The sequence below is a fragment of the Mirounga leonina genome, unplaced genomic scaffold (assembly GCF_011800145.1).
Source record: "Mirounga leonina isolate KUSES-001 unplaced genomic scaffold, KU_Mleo_1.0 Mir_180, whole genome shotgun sequence".
Taxonomy (NCBI): domain Eukaryota; kingdom Metazoa; phylum Chordata; class Mammalia; order Carnivora; family Phocidae; genus Mirounga; species Mirounga leonina.
Window position 1 is genome coordinate 13,356,807 of NW_023270469.1, and position 14,200 is coordinate 13,371,006.

Here is a 14,200-nt window from a genome sequence, read left to right on the forward strand (position 1 = left end):
AACAGAGGGCAATAAATAAAATGTATGAGTGGAGCCATAGATTCTCTAGGAACTAGCAAGTCGGTGGGAAGAGTGTTCTCATCTCTTGGTCACCAGCAGGGTCAAATTCACCATGCAAGTGAATTGCTGAATCAAACTTCTTCAGAAGTGCTCTTTCTTTGAAGGGTTCAGGAAACAACTTCCGAGACTTGCTTGGCTGAGCTTAACCAGCACATCAGTGGCAATGTCAAAGTCAGTATTCTCCATCTACACGGAAGGCGGTGTAGGATTACAGAAAGTATGCTGGCCTCGGAGATGCCAAAAACCTGGGTTCAAGTTCCAGCTTTACATAGGTGTATAGTCATTTAATGTCTCTGGGCCTCAGTTTACTCATCTCTAAAATAAAAGGTTTTACATAAATGCAGAGAACAATCTGCTGGTTCCAAGAGGTAAGGGGGGAGTGAGGTGAAGGGTATTAAGAGGTACAAACTTCCAGTTATAAAATCAGTCACAGGAAGGAAAAGTACAGCAGAGGGAATATAGTCAATGATACCACAATAATTTTCTATGGTGACAGATGGCAACTACACTTGAGCATTTTGTAATGTATATAAATGCCAAATCATTATGTTGTATACCTGAAACTAATATAACACTGTATGTCAACTATACATCAGAAGTTTTTCTAAAAGAAAATAAAATAATGGAGTTAAGAGATGTCCTCTAATGGCCTTTTAAATACGAACATCTAATGACTTGAATCTTCACCTGCTATGTAATTTACAGAAACCTCATTCCAACCTCCTAAACAATCCTTGACCATCCGTGTATCCAAACTTCTGCTATTCCCTATCTTAAGCTATGGAAGAAGAAATGAAGAAAAGGAAACTTGGTCAAGGAATGTTTCCATTGCCTCTGAAGCCATGTTAAAACATTTACTCTTTTACCATAACTATGTTTTGCTAGGTTTTCTAATTATAACAGCACACACTTATAATTAATCATAATAATCGCACCATTGAAACAAAGCTTATGCAGGTAAGTCCGCACAGGTATATTCAGATACATATTATTTAGTAGTTTCAACTGTAAGATAACATATTGCACTTGATCTTAGCCAAAACCACTCAATTACTTACTATGTTCTATTTTGGTATTCCTTTATTGGCCTTTAGGAGAAAAAAAAGAACTTCTTTATGATTTATTCTAACTGACTATAAAGCTGTCCTGTGGAGTACTAATATTATGATTACTTGTATCTTTAATAATAATACCTCATGATGCCTTTGGGGAAAAAGAGCCTATTTGCCAACCTCTGACTCCTGAATTGAAATATCTCCTCTTCAGTAAGAGACATAATACTTTAAAAATGCTGAGTAAGAGCAACAGCTCCATTTCCTGATTATGCCAGTGGTTAATGTCACCTCTAAGGTGACAGCAACCTCACCAGGCATGAAAAAAAAAAACACTTCTATGCTCCTACTTCTAGGGTTCATCGAAGTAACCAAAGGTTTAGTATCTTTTTTCTTAAAGCCTGTTCTAAATACTAATATCTCCTTGAACCCCTAGATTACATAAAGTTTCTCAATACCCAGTTAAAAAGTGTAAAACTTAAGCAATTAACCATTTATCTGTCTTTCAATAGTCAAATAATATTTTCACATCTCAGTTTTATTGAAAATGATAGAATTAGTTTACTCATCTGTTTGTTTCTAGTTTTGTTTTATTTTGTTTTTAAGAATATAATCTTGGGGCGCCTGGGTGGCTCAGTCGTTAAGTGTCTGCCTTTGGCTCAGGTCACGGTCCCAGGGTCCTGGGATGGAGCCCCACTTCGGGCTCCCTGCTTGGCAGGAAGCCTGCTTCTCCCTCTCTCACTCCCCCTGCTTCTGTTCCCTCTCTCACTGTGTCTCTGTCAAATAAATAAATAAAATCTTAAAAAAAAAAAAAAGAATGTAATCTTGAGTAATTGTGTTCTTAATCTCTTCTGGAAGAATGAGTTTGTAAAAGGTATCAAGTTATTTCAGTTCTGCTCTTTTAGGATATAATAAAAAGGTAACGAAATAATTTCTGGGGTAACATCAATTCCCTAAACAAACTTGGTTTCACCACAAAAAGCCATATACAGAAGAAAGCACGGAAGAGTTATGGTTCAGGTAAATATTGATGAGTAAAATATTAAATATTGGTGAAATTTACACTCAACCTCCTTAATTCTAGAGCACTAGTTCAAACTCTGGTTGATTAAAAGAAGAATCTCCTAGCTGCATTTAATCAAGAATTTCTATACAATGGAGGACCAGCAACTGAAGGGCATAAATGCAACTGTTAGAAATGTGATTGAGTACTTCCCACTGAGGATTATCAGTGTTCCTCCTTCTGGAACATTGTTTGAGGAAGTATGAAAAAAATCCATGCTAAATTTCCCTCCTCAAATCAATTCATACTGCAAACAGCTGCAGAAATTTCAATCAGATACTTATTTAGTGAAATGAGAAGGCAATGATCATGGCTTGGAAAAGCTCCATGATTAATTGTGTTTAGACAGTCATTACTGTTTTTCACTAATGAAAGGTTATAGGTTCCGGTCATTGATAACCCACAATAAAGATGAAAGCATATTCTTATCAGCAGTTCATTTCATGTAAAGAAAAATGCTACAAGATAGTTTACCTCTATCTGCATCTTTAGGAAATTACTTTGTGAACCAAAGTTGACACCAGAACCTCACAGAGTGGAAATCAACTTTGCCTTGGTGATTAAATTTTAATACACAAATATTTGTTTCCTTCAGCACATGACTAAAAGTGTAAGTATGGGTGTCAATCCAAATACTGACCCAAAAGCTAAAATACAGATTGAAGACCACTGAAAGCTGTATTTCATAGTCAAGAGATTAAGGGAGTAAAAGTACATAGGTAGTGGTATGAGAGATTGGGGAGATGATTCACTCTGGTGGAAAAAGCACTGCACAGGAGGTTAGAGTCTGAGCCTGGGTTCTAAGTGCATTTCTGCTACTCATGCGACCTTGGGCAAGCTACTTAATTTCTTAAAGCTTCGGTTTTTCATTTGTAAAACCTAAGGACTGGATTTGATTATTAGTTAAGTCTTCTCTCAAGCTTTGATTCTATTGATCTATGAGCACTCTAAACTGTTGGTCTCAAAACCCGACCAAACAAAATTTTTGACATTATACCACCACCCTATGTATTTGTTCGTTTACAATTATACTATACACTAGAGTACTCACATGTCAAATGTATTAAAAATACGATTCAAAGTAAAACACTGAGCTAAAGATGAATGATTTTTTTTTTTTTTTACTGGCTCTTTTTTTTTTTATTATGTTAACGTCACCATACAATACATCATTAGTTTTTGAGGTAGTGATCCACGATTCATTGTTTTCATAAAATGAATGGTATTTTAAAGATAATTTGGTATGTTTACCAACAAAAATTGATAATGCTTCATTCTTTTTTAAACTCCTGACTTAAAATACCTTGTGATAAAGTAATTCAAACATAATTCTAAGGCCACAATTTTTCCAATACTTAATTTTAGGGGCTGACATAAATGAAAATGATACCTCACAAAGATACAGAGATCCAGATGGAAAAAATATATCACTGATTGAATTTATTAACATTCATATTTTTCACTTTCATCCACTATCAACACTAGCAACACAAAGGCTTTTGTTGAAATTCAAGAATGAAAAAAGAAAGTAAGAAAGGTAGGAAGGTAGGAAGGTGGAATGTAGGAAGGAAGGAAGGAAGGAAGGAAGGAAAGAGGAGAAAAGACACAAATTACCAATATCAATAGTGAAAGAGGAGATTCACTATAGAGCCTACAGACATCACAAAGTTTAAGGTTATTATGAACATTTTATGCCAACAAATTTAAAATTTTAGATTTAACTGAAAAATTGCTTGAAAAAATTTACCAAAAATTACACAAGAAAAAAACAGAAACACCTTAGTAGATCTAAATGTACTATATAAAGTGAATAACTGAATAACTAAAAACCTCCAAAAAAGGCTCTAGGCCCAGATAGCTTGAAACGTGACTTTTTCACACTTAAAGAAGAAATAAGATGAATATTAGAAATGACAACACTTCCAGAGAATAAAAAAGTAGAATTCCCAACTTGTTTTATGAGACCAATTTGTTTTTTCAACCAAAGACAAAGCCATTACATGAAAAGGTAAAATAATATATGATCATCTCAAAAATGCAGAAGAAGTAATATATGAAAGTCAACACCCATTCAAAATTAAAGGTCTTAGAAACCTAGAAATGGAAGGAAATGTTCTTAATCGGATAGAGAGTGTCCATTAAAAACATCATACTAGGGGCGCCTGGGTGGCTCAGCCGTTAAGCGTCTGCCTTCAGCTCAGGTCGTGATCTCAGGGTCCTGGGATCGAGCCCCGCATCGGGCTCCCTGCTCAGCGGGAAGCCTGCTTCTCCCTCTCCCACTCCCCCTGCTTGTGTTCCGTCTCTCGCTGTGTCTCTCTCTCTGTCAAATAAATAAAATCTTTAAAAAAAAACAAAAAAACAAACATCATACTAAATGATGAAATAGTGAGAACTTCTGCTCTGAGACTGAGAACAACAGAAGGATGTTTGCCATCATCATTTCCATTAAACCCTGATAAAGGCCTAGCTATGCAAGAAAGAATAAGAAATAAAAGGCTTAAGGATTGAAAAAGAATAAAACTATCATTATTTGCAGATGATCTGATTGTGTATATACAAAATCCAAAATCATCTACAGATAAACTAGGAGTCAGTAAGTTAATTTATCAAGGTTTGAAGATATAAAAGATCAATATACAAAGTTCAACTCCTTTCTGATATATCCTCCCAAAATTTAGAAAATAAAATTAGAAGAAAAATACCATTCTAGCTATAAAGGAAGTGATAAACTGTACTTCATCAAAATTAAATTCTTTTGCTAATGAAAAGACACTAGTAAGAAAATTAGAAAGATAATCCACTGTTAGGAGATACTTACAATAATTACTTCTGAAAGGCTTGTATTGAGAATATATATAAAAAAAAACAAACTATGAGTCAATAACAAAAGGACAACCTCCTAAAGAATAGGCAAAAAATCTGAATACACACTTTAGAATAGAATACACATGAAAAGATACTCGACATTATTAGTCATTAGAGAAATGCCAATTAAAAACAAAATATAAAAAAATAAAACTTTTGTTGATATTTGGCTAATAATAACTTTGCAGCCAGGATGACTAAAATTAAAAGGCTGACAATGACCCAGAGTTGATGAGAATGTGGAATAACTAGAAGACCTATCCATCACCCGGGGGAGGGGGGGTATGTAAAATGCTTCAACCACTTTAGAAAACTGGAAGTTTCTCAGAAAGTTAAGCATATACCTACTCTATGACCCAGCAACCCTACTCCTAAACATTTACCTGAGAGAAATAAAAAACATATGCACACACACACATACACACACACAACTTGTACAAGAATGGTTATTCAAGCTTTATTCATAATAACCCCAAACTTCAAACAAACTAAAGTTAGATTAACAGGAGAATGAATGGACCATGGATAAGCATAAAGTGAAACACTGCTCAAGAGTAAAAAAGGGAATTTGATACACACAACAACATGAATACATCTCAAAAACATTATGTTGAGTGAAAGAAACCACACACAAAAGAGTATATGCTCTACTGAGCACATTTGTTTGAAGTTCAAGAATAAGCAACACGACACTAGGGTGATAGGACTCAGAATGTCTAGGATGGGGATGGAGGGACTGACTGGAAAGAGCATGAGGGGACTCTCTGAAGCCAGGGATGTTCTCTATCCTTAATGGAGAGGTCATCACACAGGTCTTGTCAAAACTCATCAAACTGTACACTGAACAACTGTGCATCTTATTGTATCTAGATTATACCTCAATAAAAAATGTAATAAAATTACATAATAAATATGTAAATAATAAACATAAAAAATAATGAATATATAGGAATAAATCTAACCACAATGTTCAAGACTTCTATCCAGAAAACTGCTGAGAGAAACTACAGAAAACCTAAATATATGGAGAGATAAACCATATTTATACTATGCTACATAGAGAGGATTATAAAACAGTAGGGAAGGATGAACTACTCTATAAATAATGCTGAATGATGTGAAAAAAGACAGAGTCAGTTTTAAGCAGCAAATTAAACTGGAGATTGAAATAACTAAAATAGCTGGTAAAATATTTTTTAAACTGCTTTAAAATTCATCACTAACCCTATCAGAAAATAAGAACATCAAAGTGAAGAATTGCAGGAAATAGTGTTGTGCCAAGGCTGTCTTTTGTCCTAATGGCTTTTGTTAACCCTTAAACTCCTGCTTTAACTACGGAGTTGTATGCATATGACAGGAGATAAAGTCTAGGGCCTGCCCAAAGTGGGGATGCTAACTCCAAAATTTACAAAACATGAAAGAGCGTAAGATATGATGAGGTTCAGGACACACTATCGCAAAATATGGCACACCTTGTCATATTGAATATTTCAAGCTGAAGGAACCTGAGAAATGGTCAGGAAGGATTTTCTGACCTTCCGCCAAAGCAGGCTGTATAACCTTCATGTGAAAAGTGCCTTCCTATACATAGATGAAAGAAGCACCCTTGTCTGCAAAGACAGAGGGACACTGAGAGGAATCTGAAGGAATAGGCCTTGCTGTTTTCCCAACTTTACCACACTTAGCTCATACCCTTTTTGGTCCTAACATGTTTTTCCACAACTCTCTACTCTTCATCAAAACCTAGCCAAAAAACAACTCAAATTTAACCACTCCTTCAGGTCTTCATTTCCTTATAAAAGCTCCCATGCCTAGAGGAGACAGGGAAACGGAAGGACTCCATAAAAGTCTGCTTTTGCTCCTTCTCCTGCTTCTGTTCTTGCCAAGATCTGCACCCCAACCCCACTTTACACATGCCTCAGAATGTCCTCCTTGTAAGGGACAAGGCGTTAATGATTTCTCTAGAATAGATAACATCTAAGGAAGAACCTCCCCTACAGAATGACCTGAGGAAGCCATCATATGCACATTCCAGAACAGGGCTCTAGATATCTTGATGCCAAGGCCCCTTGGCTCCAAGGAATAATACCTGGGCCTTGATCTTTGTTCTAACCAGTTCCTGGATGCCTGAGGGGACATGTATACCAGACCCCAACAAAGACAAGACTCCCTCTTTTCCTTTCTGATCCCGGAAGCTCCATCTGTATCTGATCTCTCCATATCTTCAATAAACTCTGCTCTCACTTCCTGTGGGCTCACATTTGATTTCCATCCTTGGTAAAGCCAAGGGCCCTCTTGGCCAATCCTGCGGAACCCTTCTGAGTCCCTGGACTCGGCCTGCATGCATCAAAGGAAAACTTACATTAAATAAATTTGTATGTTTTTCTCTTCTTAATCTGTCTTTTGTACAGGGGCCCCAGCCAAAAGCCTAGAAGAGTGGAGGAAAAAGATATTCTTCCTCCCCTACAGAAATCATGGTTGAAAACCATCAGAAATAATAAACAGCAAACTAACTAAATAAGCAGATTTAATATATTTAAATGCTCAGAAAAAATGAAAATAACAATACTTAACATATTTAAGAAATAAAAGGGAAACTTGAAAAATAAAAGAGAGTAGTCAGATTTAAGAACAGATTGAATCAAGAACCAAATAAAATTTCAGAAATGAAAATACAATTGAAAAATTAAAACTCAGCAGATGAGACATCACGGAAGAGGGAGAATAAAGGAGAAAAAAGTATTCAGACAAGTTTTACAAAGACAAAGAAATGGAAAAAATAAAATAGAGGTTAAAAGGAATAGATAATCGGAGCTCCTGGGTGGTATAGTCGGTTAAGCGTCTGACTCTTGGTTTCAGCTCAGGTTATGATCTCAGGGTTCTAGGATCAAGGCCCGCATTGGGCTCCACACTTAACATGGAGTCTGCTTGAGATTCTCTCTTTCTCCCTTTGCCCCTCCCCCCACTTTCATGCTCTCTCTCTCTTTCAAACAAATAAATCTTTTTTAAAAATGTTAATCTATTATTTTAAAAAAGGAATAAATAAGAGTAATAATAGACTAAGAAACAGAATAACAGAGTAACTGGTTGGAATTCCAGAACAAGAAGGGAGAACAGCCAAGAATCCATATAGGGGAAAAAATTAAACACAGTCCCGGGGCGCCTGAGTCATTAAGCATCTGCCTTCAGCTCAGTTCATGATCCCAGAATCCTGGGATCAAGCCCCACATTGGGCTCTCTGCTCAGTAGGAAGCCTGCTTCTCCCTCTCCCACTCCCCCTGCTTGTGTTCCCTCTCTCGCAGTCTTGCTCTGTCAAATAATAAAATCTTTAAAAAAAAATTAAACACAGTCCCTACCTCACACATATACAAATATGAAATCAAAGATAAATCATCAATCTAAACAAAGAAGCTACAACTATTACCCTTTTAAAAGTCAACATAGACTATGTTTGTGATCCTTGAGAAGGTAATGATTTCCTAGCAAGAAGGCAAAAAGCGTTAAAGGAAAAACATTGATAATGTCAACATTTACAAAAATTAAAAATTTCTGCTGATCAAGAAATATGAAGGAAATGAAAAGGCAAGCTACAGACTGGAAGAACATATTAACAATACATATATCTGACAAATGATTAGTATTCAGAATACCAAGTTATAAAATACTCTTACCAATTAATAAAAGAAAAAAACAACTCAATAAAAAATGAGCAAAAGACTTGAACAGACACTTCATTAAAAAAGATATATGAATGGCCAGTAAGCACAGGAAAAGGTGCTCAACATAATTAATCATTAGATGAAAACTAAAACCACTAGAAGACATAGCTTTACGCTACTAGTATGTCTAAAATGAACAAGACAATACTATGTAGTAGTGATGTAGGAAAGACGAAGTTAGGGTTCGAAACCGTTGGCCAAGAAAGAATTCTTGAGACGTCTTTGGTGCAAAAAGGTGATTTTATTAAAGGACCCATGGGCAGAAAGAGCAGCAATGGGGTCATGAGGAGGGGCCCATTATATACTTTCAAGATGGGAGGGGGTTAGGGATAGCATTAAGTCTCTAAGGAATTTTGGAAGCAAGGCTTCCAGGATCCTGAGAGGGCTAGCTATTGTTGGGAAAAGCTCATTTATTACCGTCTAATAAAACCTTAGTCATGAGACCCTTCAGATGTATATCAGTGGGCCATATGCTCGGGGGATGATTGCCAAAACATATCTTAGAGGTTTTAGAGATAAAGGAAGTTTTCAAAGGAATTTTTATATGTTAAATTAGACTTACTTGGGGCGGGGGGGGGGGGGTGGTGTTAGGTTAGGATTGCCTTTTACCTTTAGCAAAGTATTAACATCCAGGCAGCTGAATCCCTAGAGGAAGGTCACTCTGCCTGTTTCAAGAACTTGTCAATGGGCTGTAGGTAGTAAGGAAATTTAATAATTTTTTTTCTGCCTTTGTTTCCCACATCAGTAGCAGAAAAAAAAGACAACACTGCACTACATCAAAAACTAACAATGTAGTGTATGGTGATTAACATAATATAGTAAAATAAAATTAAAAAAAAAGACAACACTGCGTTTATCAGCAAGGATGTGAAGCAATTGGAAGTCTCAGGCTTTATTGGTGGGAGTGTAAAATGGCACAACTACTCTGGAAAAATGCACGTTCTTGATGTGTTATAAGCTATGCTTTTTACCTTCCTCAGTTGAATTATATGGGTCAAAACTTTCCCCTTTTTGCTTAAGCTAGTTCAGGTTAGGTTTGCCTTGCTAGCAGCCAGTGAATTCTGACCTAAACTAAAAGATAAGATACATAGGTCGGACCACTGGATATGCACTGTTGTTACGCTGGGCAACGTGGAACTTGGACCACTTCACCACGGGTCCTTAGGCAAGGACTTGAACTGTCCTGCTCAGATATGTATCCACAAAGCCAAAAACTCTGAACTGTGACCTAATCTCGTTTGCTTCTCTTCCCCTGGCTGTGCACTTGCGTTTTCTGCCTACAATGCCCTTCTGATGCAGATAATCTGTGTCAATAAACATGAATGAGTAAAAAAGAATGGAGCAGGAAATGAGAAAAATCATGAAATAATAAATCATGAAATAATAAATGGCAATGTTAAAATATTAATTTTGGCATTACCATTGCCAAAATAAAATATTAATTTAACAACCAACTTCGGAGACTTGCATAATCTACGTGCAGCATACGTGACCATAAATTAAATATTGGCAAAAACAATGTATAGTTTTCATGATTATGCAGACTGTGGTCTTCAAGAAAATGCTGGAGGCAATAGACACAGAACTACATTTAAGTAAGATGTTACACAATCTAAGGATTAAGGCAACTTGATCTTACATAGACTGGTCAGCACAAAGGAGAACATTCCAAACTGGGGTTTACATTTTTTTAAACGTGAGACAAATGCAGTAATAAATCAAGTGGAAAACCCATGGGGTATTCAGTTACCTTCAAGTTTCATTACATATAAATAACATTAAGCTACTGGTGTGACTTCAGGGTGTAGTTTCCTTCCTGAGGGCTGTATTTCTGGAGAAACCAGTCTGGTGGGATTTACATCTGGCTCAACATTATTTCTGTGGGAGACATTCATTCTTTGGTTCTTTACCTTGTGGATCTTAGCTTACTTTAATGCAGCCAAAGTAACCATTTCCCATTTTGCTTCCCCACATTTTCCATCTGACCTTTCTTAACACGTAGAACTTTCAACAAAGAATCACGCATACCTGTGTCGTAATGCACGGTAAGTCTTTCGCTGTGGCTGCCCACAGTCTGTGGCTCAAACTCCACCTCCAGTTGCATGGACTCCCCCACGTTAAGGGTTCCGGCAGGTGACTCCACAGAGAAAGGCCTGCAGCACATGGTGAGACACACTATCAGAGCACGTTCCTGACTCGTGTGAGGAGACATGGGGGTTCTTGGGCTGCAGCAAAGCTCAGAACCAACACCACAATTTGGTGATTCAGAAGTAAAGTACACTTTCCCCCCTGATGTGAAAGAACTTTGGTTTTAAGGTTAAAATAGCAGTACGAGATCTGCAAGTGTAAGAGAAACTTAAAATGATAAGGTAACGTTCTTGTGTGTGCCCTTGCCATTCAGCCTCCTTTTAACATTCATGGAGGGATTCCAGTGGTCGGCCTTAAAACATGTATGCAAATACTGTAATTTGCAAAAGATAAATGCCTTCTGAGGGATAAAAATCAAGTTTTGTGACAGTTCAATGAAGAGAAGGTTTTGTAATGGAAAACTATATCAGAGTCCCAAAAGATCACACAATCACATGATGGTAACTTGAGGGCAGTTTAACAAAGGGTCTACTTAACAGGGGGGTAAGGGGGACTACAAATGATACAATCCCCCAGGGTTATAAACAGTAAAGCCATTATGACCTCTAGGCTCAAAAGGCCAAGGAGAAGAAGGAGTGGTTTTGAAACTTGCAGGAGTCCTACAAGAATGCTGCTATATGAGGAGCAAGGAGCTTTAGTCAAGAGAGACAGCCCAGATGGCCTCACGGGGAAGACACTATGGGGGAGAGTGCCCTAACTTCACATCCTCCTGTCTGATCACCTGCTGGGACTCCCATTGGCTGAACCCAACCAGAAGCCTTTGTCATACATGTCAGCCTCCTGGGTGACAGCAAGCTGGAAATCAGTGGAGAGCATTTAGAAAGGCAAACTGGGGACAAGTTCTGTGCCTTGAAAATAGAACTTGGGCACATAGACATGATGGGGTGATAGGGTGGATTTGGGAACAGGAAATCGTTTCATTTAATTTCCCTGGAAGGAAGTGGCAAGAGAGAAGCTGGATGTGATCCTGAGGTACCTTAAATAACTTAGAGTTCTTCCTTCTAAATAGAAAACCCAGCCCCTTTAATTATTTTCATGGTCCATTTCACTTCTCTAAATTGCTATTTTTCCAAAGTAATGCGTTGTACAATGTATCTGGCAGGCTAAGTTGTTTCTGGTTATTTACTTCTATCACAACTGTTTTTTAGTTTCATCCCTGAAATCTTCCCTTAGATAATGAACTTAATGTCCGAAAGCCTAAGCTTCCTTCTGTGAGGGTACAGAGCTATGGCAAGGGTAGCACGGGGTGGTCCCTGAGATCTTCACTGCAATGCTTCCCACCACGGGAAACTTTCTCTGGGGCTCTCTATTTGGATCTCCCTCTACTTTCACTTCTTTATTTTCCCATTCCTTTGTGCTTTTCCCATACCTATAGCACCAATCCTCCAGTGAACCCCAGGCATTGCTGTAGAGGTTCTATGGAGTAGTGGGCACTAGCCTGAAGCCAACTGAAAAAGTTCAAAACTCAGCTCTGCCATGACCCTGGGGCAAGTCACTGAACCTTCAATCTCCTGGTCTGTAAGATGAGGGTAAGGACACCAGGGAGGACTAAAGGAGCCGATACAGGTAAATTGCTTAGAATAAAGCCTGGCACGTAGGAAGTGCTAAACTAGTGTTTATTATTATTTCTGCTATCTCCGTCACTGGCATCCTCTAGATGGATGATGAGCCTGAGGATGATCTTGGGTGTTTAGATGAGTTCAAGTTTTTATTATTCTCCTCTCAAGCTTTCACACTGCTCTAGGGATACTGTAAAAAGAACATCTACAGGTCATAACACATCCATCTCTACTTCAACACCTTCAGTGGTCCTCATAATCTACGTAAAAAAGTTCAAAGTCCTAGGCATTTGAGGTTCCACACAATCTGCTCCCAACTAGATTTTGCTTTTTTTTTTTTTTTTTTTTTTAGATTTTGCATTTTCATTAAACACATACATCTGTCCAAATGTCCCATGTTATCTGTCACATTCCAAATCAGGCTGGGGAGGGACAGGGTGGGAGGACTCTGCTCCCTTCACCATAACCTCGCCTAGCACTGCACCCGCTCTCCCTTCCAACCAGACTGTGCCCCCTACACAGACATTCCCCAACTGCTAGGGTCACACAAGAATACTTACCATTTTCCATAGGTCATATTTCCTCCAAAGTCACTTATCACTGCCTAGACTCAAAGATACCTCTTAACTAGAATCTTCCTGGATTATATATAACTATTATATATTTATTATATATAACCAAAACTTTGTTTTGACTTCTCACTTCAGTTCACCTTGTGCTATAGTTAGTTTTCATGCCTGCTCCTGTTGATAGCTATAGACTCAGGAGACGACAGGAAAGGGAAAGCAAATAATCTGCCATGAGCATGGGCTCCACACCAGGCACTAACTACACTGAGACCTTATGTACACCAATCTTCTTAATCCTGGGAAGAACCTGAAAAAAGGAGGTATTGTTATTTGCACTTTAGATATGAGAAAACAGATGCCCTAAAAGGGCAAGCGACTGGCCCAAAGTTACCCAGCTAGATAGCGGTGGAGTGGGGTTGGAAGCCGGCCTACAAGTTCAAGTTCTTTCTGCCTACCCAAACCACCCCTGAACACGGAAGCCACATGATTAGATGCATCTTTGTATCTCTCACTCCATGCACAGTTCTTTACTCACAGAAGCCTCTCAGAAGAGGTTGTGGATTGAATTACAACCAACTTTCAGAGGGAAATAAAAATATCTGTAATCATTAAGTAATCTTTATAATATCATGGTAGAACAGAAAAGGAGCAGACTTTTAGTATCTGAAGAATCTCTGCTTCCTGGGATGAAGGTAAGTGATCCAAAATAAGTCTCATAGTCTTTTTTTTTTTTTAAGATTTTATTTATTTATTTGAGAGAGAGAATGAGATAGAGACAGAGAGCATGAGAGAGGGGAGGGTCAGGGGGAGAAGCAGACTCCTCGCTGAGTGGGGAGCCCGATGTGGGACTCGATCCCGGGACTCCAGGATCATGACCTGAGCCGAAGGCAGTCGCTTAACCAACTGAGCCACCCAAGCGCCCTAAGTCTCATAGTCTTAAAAGTTCCTTCCTCCCTGATGGCATCAGTAAGAATCTTAAGAACTGAGAACTGGGCCCAGTTTCCTAACTTTGGGAACAATGTTCTAATATTTTCTTCTATCTTTGCCTCCCTAGGTCCTAATATTTTTTCTTTTTCTTCCTACATGGTGCTTTCATTTTCTTTTCAAACATTTCTTGGTAGCAAAAAGAAGAGTTTTGAAATGAATTGAATAGTATTGCATGGTA

The 14,200-nt window shown here is 37.9% G+C and overlaps 1 protein-coding gene across 1 annotated transcript in view; it reads right to left on the bottom strand.

Moving 5' to 3' along the window:
• HYDIN (HYDIN axonemal central pair apparatus protein) overlaps positions 1-14,200 on the bottom strand; it is a 308,320-nt gene that overhangs the window by 259,433 nt on the left and 34,687 nt on the right. Inside the window, exon 6 of the mRNA XM_035024816.1 lies at positions 10,788-10,912. Within this exon, the coding sequence (XP_034880707.1) occupies positions 10,788-10,912 (125 nt within the window). The remainder of the gene's footprint in view (positions 1-10,787; positions 10,913-14,200) is intronic.